The sequence below is a fragment of the Saccoglossus kowalevskii genome, chromosome 9, assembly GCF_978046115.1.
Source record: "Saccoglossus kowalevskii chromosome 9, keSacKowa6.1, whole genome shotgun sequence".
Lineage (NCBI taxonomy): Eukaryota > Metazoa > Hemichordata > Enteropneusta > Harrimaniidae > Saccoglossus > Saccoglossus kowalevskii.
The window spans coordinates 29,411,859-29,430,705 of record NC_140649.1 but is presented as its reverse complement, the minus strand read 5'-3'; the positions used below and the strand labels follow the sequence as shown (position 1 = coordinate 29,430,705).

Below are 18,847 nucleotides of genomic sequence, written 5' to 3'. Positions count from 1 at the left end.
AGAAAAGCTTTCCTGTGTTCTCCAAAAACTACATGCTATTCAAAAGTAGTGAAATTATGCTGCAATGTATTGTTCCTGTCAACATTTCTGTGATGAGTAGTATGCCCTGAATCATAACAAATTACATTACAAAACTGCAAAAAATGGATCTTTAGTGGATTTGATAGCAGAAATTAGTGAATTTAAAAACAACTAATTCATGACAATAGTGTGTCTTGAATGAAAACCCTCTTCTGTTCATTTGTGTTGCGTTAATAATATTTTAAACTTGTACTGAAGTTCTAAACCATTTCTGAGAATATACCTAAATGTAGGTGCATAGTTTATCTTATTATGGTGTCAATGTTCAAGTACTTTGTACTAATATTCTAGACTATGATTAAATATCTCATATTTGCTCTTTTAGAAGTACATCTGCATTTATTGAATATTGGATCATTATCTAACTTATTTTGATAATAGATACACCTCTTTCATTTATGTAATAGTATGCATGACTAATAGAGAAAATACAGTAACGTGATTGTGACAATACAATATTATGCATTGTCAATGACTTAATGAATTAATTCTGATTATTTTGTGATATATTTGTATTTTTATCTTCAAACTTAACATTATTATTAACTATTATTAAGACATTGTTAACAGTGTTATGTAATGTGTACTAAAAAAAACTTGTTTGTGCAAAAATACAAATAAAACACTGTTATTTTGTACTTTCATTGTGTTAAATGCTTTAAAGCTGTTATAGCATTTCATGTATGGAGTAGCATGTGACATGTAACAAATGCAACAATTACGATATTTCCAAGTTATCTGGGTCAGAAATTGTAAGCAAACAGCCAAAACATTGACAAGCAATTGTGTAGATTTGGCTGGTGAGTGTTCACCATCTTAGGACGTCAAAAATGTTCATCAAATCACACACGAAATGTTTTTCTAGCCTCATTAATCAAAATGTGAAGCAAGTCGGGAGATTTGTGTGATAAGCACCCACTTCTTAGCTGTCTTGTCCTTTGGTTTCCTTATTATAAAGCAGGATTCAAAACAGTATTGCATATCTGGATTTTATGTATTCCAGATAAAAATGAAGTAAGTCAGGTTCATGAACACCATAACTGCTGATTCCAACTCGTGGCTCATTTTACTAAATATGTTAAAGTCTTTAAATAAGTCTTTTAACAGATAATACACCTTTAATAAAGCGACAATACTAGACTTGATAAATGCATGATATTTTATGTGGAAGTTACAATAAATGTATTTATAATGAATTTAAATTGTCAAGTGAAGTAGCTAAAAGTTGGTAGTGCTTAACATTTATTTTATTTCAGTTTTTCCTGAAATGCAGTGAATACTGTGGAATACTTTATTTTCGCTGGAATTAATTTTTGCTGAAAAGGCTTTTTGGGAGTTTTGCTTGGAATTTATTTTCACTGATTTTCGATGAGTTTAATGTGAAATATAGGAAAAAAAGTATATTCGCTGGATTTTATTTTCACAGAATCGTCCCTTCAGCGAAAATAGCGAAAATAAATTCCAAGCGAAAATAAAGTATTCTACAGTATGTACCTTTTCTTGTATTTATGTAATGATTAAATATTTAATAAATTAATTTTGTAAAACTAAAGATGGAGCAAATGTGGTCTATGTAAAAAAATTTCATCTTTATGGAAACAAATTTGGGTATTTATTTTGGTGAAAATATCAAGAAACGTTATGCTTGAGTCAATGGAAACCCCGACAACCCCTCTGTTCTACCTCAGGGTTATATTAGGGAACTATAGGACTTATCTCAGTATAGTGTTGTTCAAAGATGCCTGAAGGGGTCCAGCACTTGCTCATGAAATAGCCCAACTGGAGATAAAAATGAGAGAACAATAGTATATGGTTTGTGTTATTGCAGGGGGTAAGGTATTTTATATACCAGCAACTCTCGGGATTGTATTTGTCCCCCTCACCTCAACGTGCGGAGTGTCAGGGTTTATATTGACTAGCGTGTTTTGTGTATCATCTTCTAGTATATTGATCTACTGCTAGATTGGGTGATCTGTGTCATAGAAAGACTAAATTTATCGTTGCATTGGGAATTTCTAATATATTAAATTTACATATGACTAAAATAATTCGTCAACATGTGTATTTGGTAGTTAATGCATACTCATTATAATGCCTAAAAATGTAATATCTCAACTGTTTCATTTTTTTTTTCAATATTGATAATTTTATTAAGGGTGTTCAATGGCAGTCGTCCTAAAACATTACAATTGCTGGTTTAAACTCGGTATGAAACTGTTCAAAAGAATGAACCTTTTTGGAACTATTTCTATAGGAATGCATCCAAAGCATCGTCCTATCAAAAATAAATATTAAAATTTACTAATAATTTGTGACAACCATAAATATACCAATCTTTTAACTACATATGATTTATTCACTATAGGTGACTGAACAACATTTTTGAGATGTAACTGTAAATTGCCTTTCTCATTGAAGTTTGATCCACATTTACTTCCAATGTAAAAGTGATCTTATTTTTTTCGAAAACTTTTTGATGTGATGAACAAACACTAATTATTCAATGGGTCTTAATTTTGCTGTCATAATTAAATCTTTGTAAATATGTAAAATTACAATATATCTAATTTTCTTTCAATTGCAAGTTGTAAAATTTTTACCCAGTGAATGGGATCAACGTTCACGCAACAACATGAACGAAAGCAATTCGAACATGGCTGGGTGAGGGCGCTATAAATCATCATGAATAAAGTTCACGAGAATAAAAAAATTTGGATTTACAGAAAGCCGCCATCTTGTATCTTTCCACTTGCAGAAAATAGGTCTATCGTTTAATGTATAACATAGTGGCGACAACTAGAGTTTGTTTTGTGTTTTCCCGACGGTAAAAAATATTTTGAACGATCTGTATCCAAATTCGGAATTTATTGGTACGTAATTATTTATACTGACGGAGTATGCTTTTGCGCACTGATCTGCTATGATGGTCAGGGTCAAAACAGTGAAGTGACCTCGTAATTTTTGGCGCGGTTATTGTTGTTCCAACATGTGGGGATAAGGAAATTTTGTCGGTGTTTGTTAATATCTGTCACAAATATATACGCAGTTCAGTTCCATTGTGGTGTAAGGATCATATTGTACGCAAAAGGAATCGCTGTTGGGCTGTAATGGTCGATCTCCGATGAAATCTCGGGCGATTTCAAAGCTCGTCTAAGGTAGGTGTAATGACGGAATATGATCAAAAATTACTCATTCAGTCTCATTGGACGCCATAATTTAGTTGAATGATAGTAATTCTCTTTTATTATAATATCAGAAAAAATTTTAGTGCCGTCTTTTAATGCTCTGTAGAATGTAAATTCTGAAAATTGTCCAAGTGTTATAGAACCTGAGAATAAATACAGGGAACAATGTATACATGTATGGAGGAAGTGTTTATGCTTGATATTTAAACTTCTTGAGATTTCCCGCCAAATCAGGGCCAAAAATTGGTATGGGCACAGAGGTTATAGTTTATTTGCACCCGTAGACAAATTGTGGGTTTATAGTAGCGTTGATATTACCGAAAACAATTAAATAGAAAATGTTAATTTAGTACCAAATTATATTATTGTACTTTGCTACGAACCCTATAGTGTTGTGACATTGTGTCAAAATGCTAACATAAACGGCAGCGTACTGTGTTTTTGATATGTTATTGTCTTCTTGCCCTTTGTTGATCTCGTTTTTCGAGGGTTGGTTCAGGTTGTAACAAGAATAATCTTTTCGTACAAAACGAACGCATCAAGCAAATATCCCAAAATGCTTGTTTAACTTCTACTACAGTACCAATGTTTGTGTCATCTGAACAACACATGTGCTTCAAATTAGTAGATGGAATTGGCATTGTCTAGTCATTATCACTATTCTTCAGGATTGCTCACTCCTAAACATTTTGAATTTATTGTTAAAATTTGAAGTGGTTTGATTTACTGCTGTCTGCAGGTCCTGAAACATTGCATGTTTTGTGTCGGCCATGGTGACCTGATTTACCCTTATAATATCAGAGAATATATTTTAGTGCCCTGCACATGTGTAAAATGGTACTCTATACTGCTTGATCAATCTTACTGGTAGGTACACCATAGTTCCGTGTAATACCGGTATGTTCATTCCTATTCACAACTCTATTGAGCTTAAATATTCAGAGTGTAGTGTCAAGTACTCTATTGTAAGGGAAGACTCATGTTTGTAAATAGTTAATTTTTGCTATAGCAGTTTTTTTTTATTTTTGGAATATCCGATTTAACATCCCACAGAATTATAAATACCACAAGTATATTTTGTTTATCACTCTTGTTGTCTGAAAAATGGTTTTGTTTATCACTCTTATTGTCTAAAAAATGGTTTATACTAATATAATACTGTTGTCTTTATCAAAATATTTATTGCTGGTAATTTGGTGTGACATTGCTGCCACCATGGTTTGATGAAGATCACAGAGCCATATGCCACATCAAATTTTTGCTATAAAAATGCAGTTTCTGTATTTCTCTTGTACTGTCATTAATGACTTGATCTTAAAGCGGGGGAGTGCTCACCTGCGCATACGTCAGATTGCCATAGCGTGTCATTGTTTACAAACAAGCGTCTATCCATGAGCCTTTGCGTTTTTAGCATGTGTTATCGTCGCTTGGGACTACCCTCCCGCTTTAAAATTGAGTTCTTTTTTGTTTCTAAAACAGTGTTGTTACCATTAGGGTATTTCATCTAGGGTTAGGGCTTTTGATAAAGTGTCTGTTAACTTGTAATAACACTGTTCTTAATAGGTTTCTAGTGTATACTCTAATCTACAGTGTTTTGTGCTGTGCAGCTTTGTTTACAACAGGTTTAGACAAGTAAAAATACAAAAACATAAGTTATTTATTATTTTCAGATTTAGGCTATTTATTAGTTACATGACAAAAACTATATGTGCATTATTACACTGTAGCTACTAGATTACACAACAGACCACTAAAAGAACAAACTTGCAACGGTTATTGTTTTTGGTGTGAAATTGAGATTTAGTCTGCAGGATGTTGGCCACAGAAGACCTTGCTGGTAGTTTATTGACACAAGCTTACCAAAGGATTTCTAAATATACTTTCATTTATTTGTATTGTGTGTTTCCATAGTGTCATTTTTATGCTGAACATGTAGATGAATATGTTCAGTTCTAATCAGAAATGAAATCGGTGAGCATCCAACTTTCGATGTGCGATATTTACGTTAGTGGGCTGAAATTACACCATGCTACCGTTTCATATCTTTCATATCACCACAAGTTTCCAATTGATCATCATCCAGAGTTTTTCTAAACCAGGGAACAGGGAAGCAGCGCCCTGATGCTCTCGGCTGGCGCCCTCTTAACGAATTGCCAATTGAACTTTCAAGTCATAAATATAATTCTTGAGCCGCGCACTTTCGTGCTGCCGTACGACATGAAATCTTTCTCAAATATATTTTCTCTGTGAAAACTTCCCAGCAACACCACCTGACAGTGTGTCTGGACACCAAATACATTAAAATTACTCTAAAAATAATTCAGTGGCGATAGATACAGCGTTAAAACAGCGCAGAAACCTTCAGATATGGCGTTTCCAGGTTGATTCGCCCTCTTGTTAATTTTTTCTTGAAAAACTCCCTGATCATCTGTTTTCAAACATTTTGTACTCACATATACTCTACTCTAGTACTATGAAAGATTCAAGACTCATTTTATTTTAGTTTACACAGGTATTTTGTAGTACCATAAAAATTTGGCCGCCTAAACAGATTTTTAGCTCCGCTGTCGACTTTGTCGAGCGGAGCTTATCATATGAGTGATCGTCCATAGTCCGTGTCAATGTTTTACCTTTGACTTCTTCTTGAAAACTACTAGCCTGAATGCTTTGATACTTGGTGTATATGTACCTTGGGTAGCAGGGTTCTCCACGGTTTGAAAATTAAACGGGACGCGCCAATGTAAAGTGGGCGTGGCACATTTGTAACGTGCATCATTGGCAAGGATGTTGAAAAATGGAAAAATCTATTAATCTACATATTATTACATATGCATAATATATATTTATTATTACAAAATGAATAGGAATTTTGAAGAGCTATTATTAAGTAAACATCAGCATGTACAATCAGCTGATTTTAGCTGCACGATTCCTCAAGCGGTGACATCAGTTGTTTACAAGTAATGATCGCGTCCAAAAGAAGACGTAACAAGTTTGTTAATTTATTTTCCCAAATAGATACATACTGTACATGCTTTACTTAATTTTTAGCAAAAATTTATATTTATGATTTATATTTATTTGGACGAAGCAAAATAAAATGTCGCACAAACATTGGTAATTGGTTCATTAAAAAACTGGCATGAATGTCACCAAAAACCAAGGTGATCAAACGAAATAAATTGTACACAATAGAATATTTTCGATCTGCAGTTAACAGTTACTATCAAAAATAATAGAATTACATGTAGGTATAAAAAATCAAAATACATACTTAAAAGAATAATTTCCATTCGAATCGAAAGTTTGTTGATGTCTGCTTTGTTGAAAACAGCTATCACCCGGAAACAGTTCATTTTACTGTGTGCACCCTGATACTATGTAACGATGCTTTTGATTGGCCAAAGCAGTGTTCTCCCCAGACTTCATGTCAAGCATCACGGCCAATTTGCATAACAATTCATTTAATTTGCATAATTTTTATTTGCATAATGATCAGTTTTTCCCAACAAATATTGTCAATCTACAATTAATTAAAGACAAGATATTTTTATATCTGATAAATTTTATATCATTTTACTGCATTGTATTTTATGTTTTTGTATCAAGTCAAATAAAGTTTGAAATGGAACATCATAAAAAGGAAAAAAAATTGAAAAACTTGTGTTATAGCCAGTCAGTGAGTATAGTGTTATCCATGGATGTAACTGGTTCATCATTGTGTACAAGTTTTAGAGCCCATGGTATTTCCAGAGGTCAGAGTTTGTTTTTTCTCAACCCGTCTCGTCTGCTGTTGAATTATTCATACTTTTCTTTCCAGTGCGACTTAATTTCACTTTTTTTTTTTTTAATTTTGGGGTAATTAATGTCACCAGCGATTGAGTGATAACAAATCAGAGTGTAGCAAATCGGGGTTGATCTTCCTGACGTACGCCCATGACTTGTTTTGTCACATTGTTGCCGTTGCGTGCAATGGGCAAATTATTGCTACTCTAGTTAATTTTTTTTTTTTATTTGGAGGCTCTGCACCTTTGAAAGACTTCGCAACATATTGCAGACTTCCGTTTTTATCACTGTTTTTGTATGGCTAACAAAAGCGGGATTACCTTTCGATCAATACATGTTATTGTTTGAAATACGTGCAAGACGAGACTGACACTTGTAAACAAAAACATAAGCCTCACAGGCGAGTGACCAAGCGTCACGGACAAAGGGCAAGCATCACGACCGAGTGTCCAAGCGTCACGGTACCGTGTCGCTTCAGAGGCCTGGGGAGAACACTGGGCCAAAGCCACACATTGACGCGAAAAACAACCAATCAGAATATTTGTTCCAAAAGAACACAAGTAAATCTGTTTCCTCCACTTATGATGCGAGTTGAAAGCAAGGCTGTTTTACCGGGGTTTTTAAATCGTGATTTAAAGAAAATTCAACTTTAAGGTAGAGATGCAGTTTATTTGGCTTGCTTTTTAATTGAGTAATTAGACAATGAAGATGGTATTATATATCCAACATGTTATATATTTTCTGAAAGCTTATTATACAAACTTTGTAAAACTTGTCTTTATTTTAAATATCCAGAATGCGTTTTTGATTTTGGGTCAAAAATATGCTTTTTTGGACAAAAGTGGTTTAAAAAAAATTAGCTTAAAAACTTCAAGTCCATTTGTGGGTAAAATTACATCACTGGATACCTTGGTATACTACTAATTCAAATGCGTCCACTCATCTCTCTAACGACTTTCAAAGTCGCACAGCATGACCTCAAAGTTCACTCTTTTCTATTTTTGCATAATTTATATATCCATGTTAATTGCGGACTTGTTATTTTTGTTCCACTCGCCGTAATAAACTGTCCGGACGCATTTTGAAGGGGGAACACCTTGTCAATAATGTGTGAAAATTTCGAGGCAAATGGCCAAAGCGTCTATCAGCTATTTTAATTTAAAACCCAAGAATTCACCAAAAATAGAAGACGAGAAAAAGGCTAATTTGCATATTTGCGCGTTAAACCGGGATTTACTGCTTTGTCATACTTTGTCATACTTTCTAGACTATTGAAATTGAAAGTTGACGTATAGACATAGACATTTTATGTAAAATCGTTGGACCAGAACAACTGCTCTTGAATATATAAATCAGAAACACGTCATTCATACCAGTGTTTTGATGGGGTCGGTAAAAACACGTGGCAATGCCCAGTAAATATGACGTCATCTCATGAATTATTAAACAGGGGGCGGTCCTAGGAAGGTGACCTTTTATCACGATCAAAACATGGCTTCTCTTCGATGTATTTTCAATAAAAAATCTACGAGTATTTCAGAGCGTATGGTTTACCGTGAAGAGTACATAGTGGGATATTAAATTATTTATCCTTGATGATTTTTATGTAGTATTGAGAACCAACTCCAGGAAGCGAACGCACAATAATGAATAATCGCGTAATCCTAGAATCGAAACGCGAGGCACAGAAGTTTTATTCATCGTTTCCAATCCCATTTTTCCCACTGCAACATATTTGTTAAAAGAAATATTTGAATTATGTTCGTTTTTTAAGGAGGCATTTTTTTATTTTTCCGATTTTGGCAACGCTTTATTCAGGGATTTTCTAAGACAGTCGCAGACAATCAGCGCACGGATGTACGTACAAAACATGCTGTTGTACTACCGGCGACGGTCGCCTGCAAGAAGAGAGCTCCAGCTCCTAACGTAAAAGTTTTAAAATTTCGACCGGTTTTAAATAATTAGTGTTGGAAATCTGACATGTTTTAAGAGTGCAAAATTAAGGTGCATTTTCGAGCGGTCGAATTTTTCTGAATAGAAATCGGCAAATGAAAAAAACAGGAGTGCTAAACAGTGTGCTTCGGTAGTTTAAAAAAATGGAATGTCCGTCAAATTTACGTAAACTTCCCCATTTTTCACGGAAAAAGCAAAGGTCGTGGCCGTGTTGCAGGCTAAAAAACTCAAAAATCAAAACAAAATCATCAATCAGTAAGTATTATGACAAGGAAAGCAAAACATCAGACGCGGAGAAGCGGTCAGCGCGTCGAAAGAGTTGTTACCGTAATGTATCAAGTTACCTCTCCCTGTGATTTATTTTTCATTGAAATTATTTGGTTGTTTTCAATTAATTTTAGCGTACCTTTGCAATTTATTTTAGCATTGTCAGTTGTTTGCTTCATTGAATTAAACGGAGTTCGTCCGGTTGCAAACAAAGCTGTCTCGCACCACCGAGCAAAACTTGCGAATGATCGAAGTACAGGTACCCATTGGACAAAAGATACGCAAAAGTTTGTATCTCCCCGACCCAGTGCAATATATCCGGTTAGAATCAAAGCTCACGTGTCCCTTATTTGAGGGACCAGATTTTGCCGTAAATTCGGGATGGGATTTAGAAAAAAAATAAAATGGGACTTTTAAGGTGTATTTTGGCGTCATTTCAATCATTCCTAATGCCTAAAATAGAGTCTAAGTTTTACCGTAGTCATTGACGCCTATTCAAGAGTATGATGTTTATTGTGACTAGCGTGAATGGGTAAGCTTCGTTTCGACTATGAGCAGTTATCACTGTAAACAATGTTAAATTATTCTTCACATGCTCAGTTTATTTTTTGAGAACAATTATTTAAAAATAAAATCTCTCAGTCAATCAGAAACTCGGATTCATGCCTTCAGGGAAAGTCATGTTTGGACGCTCACATCGATTTGTTTTTCGTTCGGTGGGCTGATGCCTTCGGTGTAGCTTTTGCATCTTCCGACATAGAAATCATCTGAATCTTCTTTCTACCTCTTTCTTTTCACACCACGCATAATGTAATGATAAAAATTAAGAAAAAACGCTGAGGAAATATAATGTTTGGTTTGCTAGCGAGCGAGAACTGATTTGAGAATAATTGCACATGCGCGTGAATTGAATGAACTATGACCCGTACAATCTCGATTTGCATATTGTCAATCAAAGGTCTTGTTATTTGGTTACTCATGCAAATTAGGCAATTGGACATAAACATTGCCACGTGTGAGTGTTTTTTATTTTTAACCAGAAAATAAACAGCAATTTTAACGGTGTTCCAATAAGAATTCATTGGTCAAATTTTCACAGAATGTTCTTTAGATAAAAATCTATATAAAAAACGAAAAAAACTATTTTTGATTGAAATTCACAAATAAAGTGCATCTCTACCTTAAATAGTGACATTTAAATATAAACATTTACATGTTCAAGCAAGCATTCGTGTGGACTTCTTGGTGATCAGCAATGTCTGTGATGGTACGTCGGCTGCGCTGGTTGTTTACCGATCATGCAAGTGCATAGCTGCCCAGTTGCTGCCTTTGTTCCACTCGGCGGTGACGATGTTGCCGCTACCTAGTCACGGCGTGAACTTGGTTTTAACCATAGACCTTATATTTAACGAATGGTTTTACCGATAACGATTTTATATATTTGACGTCACCCTGGCAGTAAAAATATGGGTACGGTACTGCACTTTTCTAAGCCACATGTTCATTTTTAATCGTGTTGAAAAAACTTGTAACTTTTTGTTTGGTGATGTTATCACCTCACTGTGACCTGCTACGATAACAAACCGGAATTTTTACAGTTGCACCTTAAAACAATGAACCAGTTACTCTGAGCACGATGAATCATCTTCGAAAGACAATGAGTGTTGGCCTGTTTTGTAAACAATTCTTTGTCTGATACCATGCAGGGCGCACAGGAAATATAACAGGGCGCCAATTTCAGATAACAGGGCGCGGCGCCCTGTTAAAACCCCTCTTGGAGAACTCTGGGTAGACCTCTCTTAGATTTGTTCATTTCATGTTGATATCTTCAATTCTCTAATTTTGGTGAATATTTTTGTCATTTTTGGTAAAAAGTGATATTTTTGACTTCTTGTTAAAAACCGCAAATCCAATTGTTTTGACATTACATATATAGGTACTACATGTAGACCTCTCTCAGATTTGTTCATTTTGTAATGATATCTTCAATTCTCTAATTTTGGTGAATATTTTTGTCATTTTTGGTAAAAAGTGATATTTTCGACTTCTTGTTAAAAACCGCAAGTCCAATTGCTCTGATATTACATATATAGGTACCACATCTGGACCTCTTTCAGATTTGTTAATTTTGTGGTGATATTTTCAATTATCTAATTTTGATGATTATTTTTGTCATTGTTGGTGAAAAGTGATATTTTTGACTTCTTGAAAACAGCAAGTCCCATTGCTTTGATACTATACATATTGTACATTTTCCAATGATATCTTCTGTTCTTTAATTGAAATGTGCTCTGCTAACTGCGGAGCTATCTCCGCCAACCGGCTGCTTGTTATAATTTTATAGTGGCTACTAAAATTTTGACCACTCACAGAATTGTTCTGTTTGTGGTTCTCCAAAGTTTTGTCTGTCTCAGATTTTTCTTTGTGTTCCTATTGGTCATCTCCAATTTACACTTTAATTATTGAGAACACCGTGGGACTGACAGAACATGCTGTACAGTGGAATCAAACTTATCTTTTCACAGATTATCTAGTACTGTAGACATACACTCAAATATATAGGGATGAGAATTTTCCGCGGATTTCTAAGGGGGTAAGAAAACGAATCTTGTTCATTCATCGGAAGTAAACACGCTGTCGGGTCATTGTTATCGGCTGCAAGAGACCTGTTTCACGGTATGATCGAAGGGAGACAACTCGCGGTTTCTGCAATGCGGAATGTTCGTTACTCTTCATCAGTGCAATTATAAAATCTGAAGTGGTTTTGAAGCGTTCGAAGTAATCTGTAAAAATTAACATGATTGGCTAGGTTTGCTCTGACGGGCCAATCAGTGAAGAGCTTTCATTTTTCTTTTCACCAACGTCGCCATTTTATTGTTAGCTGCGTTAGATCGTTGTTTACAAGTTTCATGCAGCGGTAATGGTGAAATTGATTACAAAAGACAACGAGTCAGCTGTGCGAGAGATTGATAAAGACATTAGGAACAAATTTCGTTGGGCATTGCTTGACAAGGAAGTGACTTTGACTGTGCGAATCGGGAAGAAAGATGAAGTGGTAACTAAAACAATTGAGTGACTTCATCGGCAAGTGCAATGTCCCGGGAAAGGAGCAGTGTCTGTATTGTAACTATTTGATCAACTACGGTTCTCAGACCCCGGCTACTTTACTTTCAGCTGAAAATTAAAATTCTCATTCTCATCCCTGAATATAACTCACTTTTCTAAGGTTCTTAACATCAATGCATATTAACACTCATGCTTTAATACAAAAAAATATTTGTCAACTTGTTTTATCATGAAAGAATGTTTTTAGAACACTTGATTGATTCCATACCAAAGCTCAGATCCACCATGTTTCCTCAAGCAAAAGTTGACCTGCCATTGAATCTTCAAAATTTTGTTTACTGCTAAGAATCCATTCTGAAGTAGATTTTATCATCAGAGTTGCAGTAAGATCCATTGGCGTTTAGCTGTATGATGTTTTGTAATGTAATGAGGCATTTAGTTATTTGTTTAAAAGCCAGAATGAGTAAGTTGAAAACTGACTATTACAGATGAAATGAATTGTACATATTCGACCAGTGAAAATTCTAACTTAATTCTATATTCTAAAAAACTTGTTTTCTAAAAATAATTATTAAGTGTGCTTAAATTATAGTAATAAGGTCAGAAACAAAAATCTGTTTCTCGTTTCATTGAGGCAATTTTTTTTTTAATACTGAGCTAAAATGGGGAAAATTTGAGACAAGTGGGAGTACGAGCGCATTTTAGAATGCTTTGGAAGAAAAAAAACAAAACAAAAATGTCTGAGGTGCATAGTTCAAATGATGCGCGCAGAAACGAGAAACAGATATTTTTTTTCTCAGCCTAAGGTAATTACGTTTGTTGAGGAATGGCTAGATATCAGAAAAATATACATGTATATATATCCATGCAGAGCCATCTGAGGTCATTGACTTGATGTAGTGAATGTTTCTGTGCGCCATGCATGTTTTCTGTGATATTTCTGAAGTACAAGGAAAAACTATTCAGTGTTCTCCCCAGGCTCAGAGGCAAGCATGGCGGTCTAATTTGCATGCTAATTTGCATACTAATTTGCATATTTTTCAGGATTCACTCTCACAAAAACAAACATACAAGACAGTATTAAAATGTATGAGAGACTTTATTTAAATTACATAATACTTTACATAATATACCATAATTTGACAAGATCGTCATTTAATGTGAACTGTTCCATAAAACTTAGTCTAAACTAATCCTTCTGACTTTGTTGTGCTCCAAACATTGGCTGCCTTACTGTAGTTAAACTCGATCGTCATAGACTTGCACGGGACTTTGTTCCATAAAGAAGATCCACTCTTTGCAATCATGTTGTGCTTTGAGCATTAACTGCACAACATTCCTAGTGGGAAAAAATGATATATAATAAAAAAACAACAATAAGGATTGAGGTTCAAATAAATGTAAACATAACGATTGAATTGTGCCACGATCGGGAACCCAGTGCCATATGGATAGCATTTCGTCTGAAAAACATGTTGTTTACATGTTGGTTTGTCAGGTCAACGACAAGGAGACTCGGGAATTTCGAGGAAAAAAAACATGAGGTCACTATTCAATTAAAATTAAAACGTAACAATAGAATTATGTATACAAATCAGGATTCCATCAATCATAGCGTGTGATGATAGCAGCTGTCGTTCGCAAGACGTTGACAGGCCGCCATCTTGGAAATACCTACACAGGTCAACATGTGACCGGAAGATTACAAAATTCGATTTTTTTTTTGCTTGGACAAATTATAACATACGCGTACCCATTAATCTATGAAGATATCCATAAATAATCTAAAAAAAGTTGACAGTAACGAGTGATGTTTTTTTTTTTCATGTTGTGTCTATACCAGCCTCGTGTCAAAGATGTTGATTGAAATCGGTGTAGGCCTACCATGTTTGGTATTCTTACGATCGACAAAACATACACACACTGGCATTTTATTTCTAAAATTATGAAATCTTACCTGAACAATTGACCTTAACCAGGGAAATGTCTTTTTCCACGACTCATGAAAACCAGCCTCACGCCGTTTCCGTGTTTCTACACGCTTCCGTTTCTGTGCTGTGCTAGCGGTGATTGTATGTTTTAGCCGGGCGGCATCACCTTTTATTCCTTTACATGTTTTGTCATATAGCATCTCGGTGTTTGCAACTTGAGTGACAATTTGTTCCCCATTGACAGCGTCTGTACTTCACACGTGTTTAACAATGGGACTGTTTAATTTGTCCCGGCAAGTTCAAACCGCCGTGGCGTAGACGGTGATAATTTATGCAGTGCTACGTGTGAGCGGGTCAAATGGACGTAAACAATGCATCCTATTAGCATGGCGGTGAAGTTGTAAGCATGGCGGTCCAAGCCCAAGCGTGGCGGCTGGGTCGCCAAGATGGCGGTGCCGCCATGCTTTGTTCTATGTGGGGAGAACACTGCTATTTATTTATTAAATAAATGTTACAAAAATCCTTTGGCATTTGCAAAAAATTCTGTTTGAGCCCCCTCCAGATGAATTCTTCAGCAGTACTGAATTAAATTTATTTTAGTGCTTGAGTTTGCCTTAGTGCCCATCGAATTAGTTTTTAGCAAAATCATATTCAAATTCAAGCCCTTTAATTTATTCTATTTACATGCAACTTGATGTATGTATGTCAATGTCGCTATTCATTGCCAAGTTGTATGCCAAGTTGTTCACCTTGGCCATTGTACTAAATTTTAGTCATCCACATTTCTATTTGAAGCATTGACTTGTCCAGGCAGTGAGCTAGACTAATTAAAAAATAAGATGAATATCAGTAAATTTTGTAAGTGAATTTTGCTGAATTGCTGAATAAAACTGTTATACAAATGACATATTTCATGTTACTAAACAGGTCACAGCATTTGGCAATTTTACATCTTAAACTTTGGAAACCTGGACAAAACAGCATCCTTGTCCAAATATGTTTTTTTTTTTGTTATAAACAACATATTTGAGCCAAACTAAACCATTTCACAGCTTTGTTTATGTGTGTGCAACGTGTATTAATATTTAGGTCATGTGCATACAATGCCGTAGAATCAGATGTTGCCTGTAATCTACTTTACTCAGTCAATAAACAGTAAAAACCATTGTAATTTTCATCGATATAAGGAAACATTTTATATTTCGCAAAAAATTACTGCCCTTTTGATCAATCTTATTTTACATTATATTGTCTGTTTTCCTGTTGGCTTCCTTGAATCACATCAATCAGCATTCATTCTTATCTTCTTCTTTTTTCTTCTGTATGTTTAAGGCTCTAAACAAATATTGCGCATTTACGTTAGTTTTTTTTAAAAGTTTTGAAAATAAGAAAGTAAAATAAATTTTCATGACAAATCATCAATAGACTAATTGACCAATTTGAAACATTTTTTCTTGGCCTAGAGTGTACATGTAGTGATTGTTGAATCGGTGTTTTAGCATTATGTTTCTGACACAGATAAGTTTGAAATAAGGATGACAATTTTTAGAGGGAAAAAAAATGTGTTAATATAATTTTCTTTTGAAAAAGCACAGAATGACAGAAAATAACTATGATGGCTGAATTTTCAGTTTATTGCATTTTCATTTGGCATTCTGTGCAAAACATTGTATAATGTGTAAGATTTGTTCTATGAGGTAGAATAAAATTAAAACAAAACAATTTGAGTAAACTGTCTTCACTACAAGGAAACAAAATACTTCATTTCTGTCTGTAGTTGTCTCATACTTTCTAAACAATTCCACCCCACGTATTTAATTCCTGGTGAGAACACTATTGGTCGTACACATGAAGTATTGCAGTGTTGACACCCAATTAATTAGAGCTATTGTAGTATTGACTCTAATAACCTTGGCAAGGATACCTACTAATTGGGTAGCATTAACAATAAGCATTAGAATTTTTATTGCATCAATCATTCATCTGTGGTGTTCATAATTCTACTTCTTTATGCATGTTCTACCTTAATGAACTGCAAAAATACAAAGTAGTCTGAGAAACCTGGTATATTTGCAGTCAGAATAGTTGGTAATTACCCATCGCTTGGTTGCAGACGCAGTCAGTTTAGGTTGTGATACAGAAGACATCAATAATGTTATCAAATCTGGCTTTGAAACTGGAAGCCCTATCAATGCTGAAGTTGTAGCCGTGTTATTGTTTTCTTTGATCAACATATCAAGTTCTGATCCAGCTTATATAAAAATTTACTGTATCTAAACAGCGGGATATTGGATTTAAGTAGTTCATAATTTATATTTTATAACAATATTTATTTATTGGTCTGCCATTCCTATTTAACAAAAATCCATGATTATACTGTATTATGAATCAAATAATAAATTATGTATGTCATGCATTGTTATTTGAATATATGTCAATTGTGGAATTTATACATCTATTGCAACCCTTCTTTCTAGGGATTATGAACGTTTAAAAATGAAAAAAAATCCTTGGTAATTTTCAGAGGATGTCAATTTACTCTACAACATTACTGTATTTTCTCTATTAGAAGCGCATCTACAATAGAAGTGCACATAAACCCAAATTAAATACTCTGAATCATTATTTTTAGCATAGAACCACATCAGTATTTTCCTAAGCATATGCGCTACTAATATAACAAATACGGTATTTTTTGTGCATTATCATGTCAGTTATATGAGCATTTATTGTTTTATTTATATATGTGTCAATCTGTGCGTGAAAAAACCTTGACAGCAACATGTATATGTGCATTGTGACACAGTGACCTCATTGGATTGCCTTGCAAAAATGGACAGATGGATAGAATATTCCCTTCATGAATGACTAATAATTTAGTGGTTGATTCACTACACTGGCAAGCTATCTTTATAGGTCTGAAGATAAATACCAGAGTTAGCAATAAAACCAGGCATTGTATTTGACTAACTACTGTAAAACGTGTCTTTTTAGCTAATTTAGCGAATCTGTAGTTTCGCTAATTCAAAATGTGGCTAATTTAGAATAAAGTATATTTTCACAATGAAATTGTTGGCATTTTAGCGAAATAAAGATTTTGTTACTTCATTTATAGAGTCAAATTCGCTAAAATGGCATGTAGCTATTTCATTGTGTTTTACAGTATACTAGTATAATATATATCCCAATGGCACAAGTACAAGTGCAATATTCTATGCCATTGACATGTCATAAGTCAATTTATGCCTTTATGTCTAAAATCTTCCATTTTTTAACTGCTTTCTAGATTTGTCATCATTATTAACTTTGAAAATCTGCAAAAGAAGTAAAATGAATGGTGAAATACCAAGTGTACCAATTACCACACTTGCTGGGGTAGCAAGTCTGACGGACTGTAAGTATGCTAGAAAGAAAAATTTTGTGATATCATAATTAGTAGTCGGGGGGGGGGGGAGTAAGAAATCCGACCACTGATGGCCCGTGGTCTATCACCTTTCATGCAAATTTATGCATAGATTCCATGACCCTGGCTATATGGGGCAATGTCCACTTCTGTGCATGGTAGACTTGCTCAGTGATTCACCCCTATTGTCAGGACAATTAAAGGACACAAAAAAAAAACACCGGAAAATTAAAAGAATTACATTGCAACCCAGGTTCTAATGCAAAATTAAGTAAATTGAGTGACACCAGAAGCTTGGAAACTAGTCCACAAAAGTTTAAAGACGATTACTGTTTTATTAATCTTGAGTTCTAGAATGAAATCGCAAAGCGATTTCGAAAGCCACACAATAGAATCATGCAAACTATTAATTCAAAAAGTTTACATTGACAGAAGGCTGCATTTTACACGACCTCAAATAACTGAATACATGTTTAAACTATCATAGTTCTCTCATAAAATACTCTCAGTTTCTAATTCAATGTACAAAATAAACCTGTGAAACATTCCAAGATGCATTTTTGTGGTAAAAAATGTCGTCACCATGTTGGACATTAGGAGATATAGACTTACGATCACCCTACTGAAACGATGAAAACTTAGTATTTAACTCACAGGAATTATAACAATGTTAACTATAAATACTGATTTAAAGGGCAGCAGAGGTCTGGCTTTTGTCACTCTGTACATGAAATTTGAGTTCTATGAATGAATTCTGGCGATAAAAACAACTTGTATGTGCTGCAAATTGCCCTCAATATCCAGTATAAAGCGGGCTGTGAAGTAGACGACAAATGCCAGTTTTGCCTGGCGTCATTTCGCCTCTAGGGGGCCAGTCAATGATGTCATCAGTGAAAACTGATAATTGATCCCATTCATTTTAGTACGTCAATCCCATAGAAGTGCTACTATGAAAGACCTTGTTAACTGACAATTTAAAAGTTGAAACATGGTGAGGTGTTGTGCGTATGAATGCCATAACGATTCATGTTGAGTTTCTCGAAATCCCAAATTTAAAATCATGTTGTTGGTTGCGAGAAAGTGAAGCGTTCTAGCTATAGTTAACAATGAGTGAATAGATATTGTACAAGTTAAAACGAAATTAGAAATAAGCTAACATCGCTTCAACAACAGTA

General features: G+C 34.5%; 1 protein-coding gene and 1 long non-coding RNA gene across 3 annotated transcripts in view; one reads left to right on the top strand and one right to left on the bottom strand.

The window, feature by feature from the left end:
- The first annotated feature begins 2,861 nt into the window (after positions 1–2,861).
- The window catches only part of LOC100366412 (nipped-B-like protein A), a 66,842-nt gene continuing 50,856 nt past the window's right edge, over positions 2,862–18,847 (top strand). For both annotated transcript variants that reach the window (XM_085503390.1, XM_078011267.2), the window contains exons 1-2: positions 2,862–3,236; positions 17,556–17,663. In XM_085503390.1, the coding sequence (XP_085359516.1) occupies positions 17,600–17,663 (64 nt within the window). In that variant the 5' untranslated portion in view covers positions 2,862–3,236; positions 17,556–17,599. The remainder of the gene's footprint in view (positions 3,237–17,555; positions 17,664–18,847) is intronic.
- LOC146739133 (uncharacterized) lies at positions 13,419–14,675 on the bottom strand. The gene is made up of 2 exons (XR_014930617.1): positions 14,296–14,675; positions 13,419–13,677 (listed from the first exon to the last, which is right to left on the bottom strand). It is a non-coding gene; the product is annotated as an uncharacterized LOC146739133 (long non-coding RNA).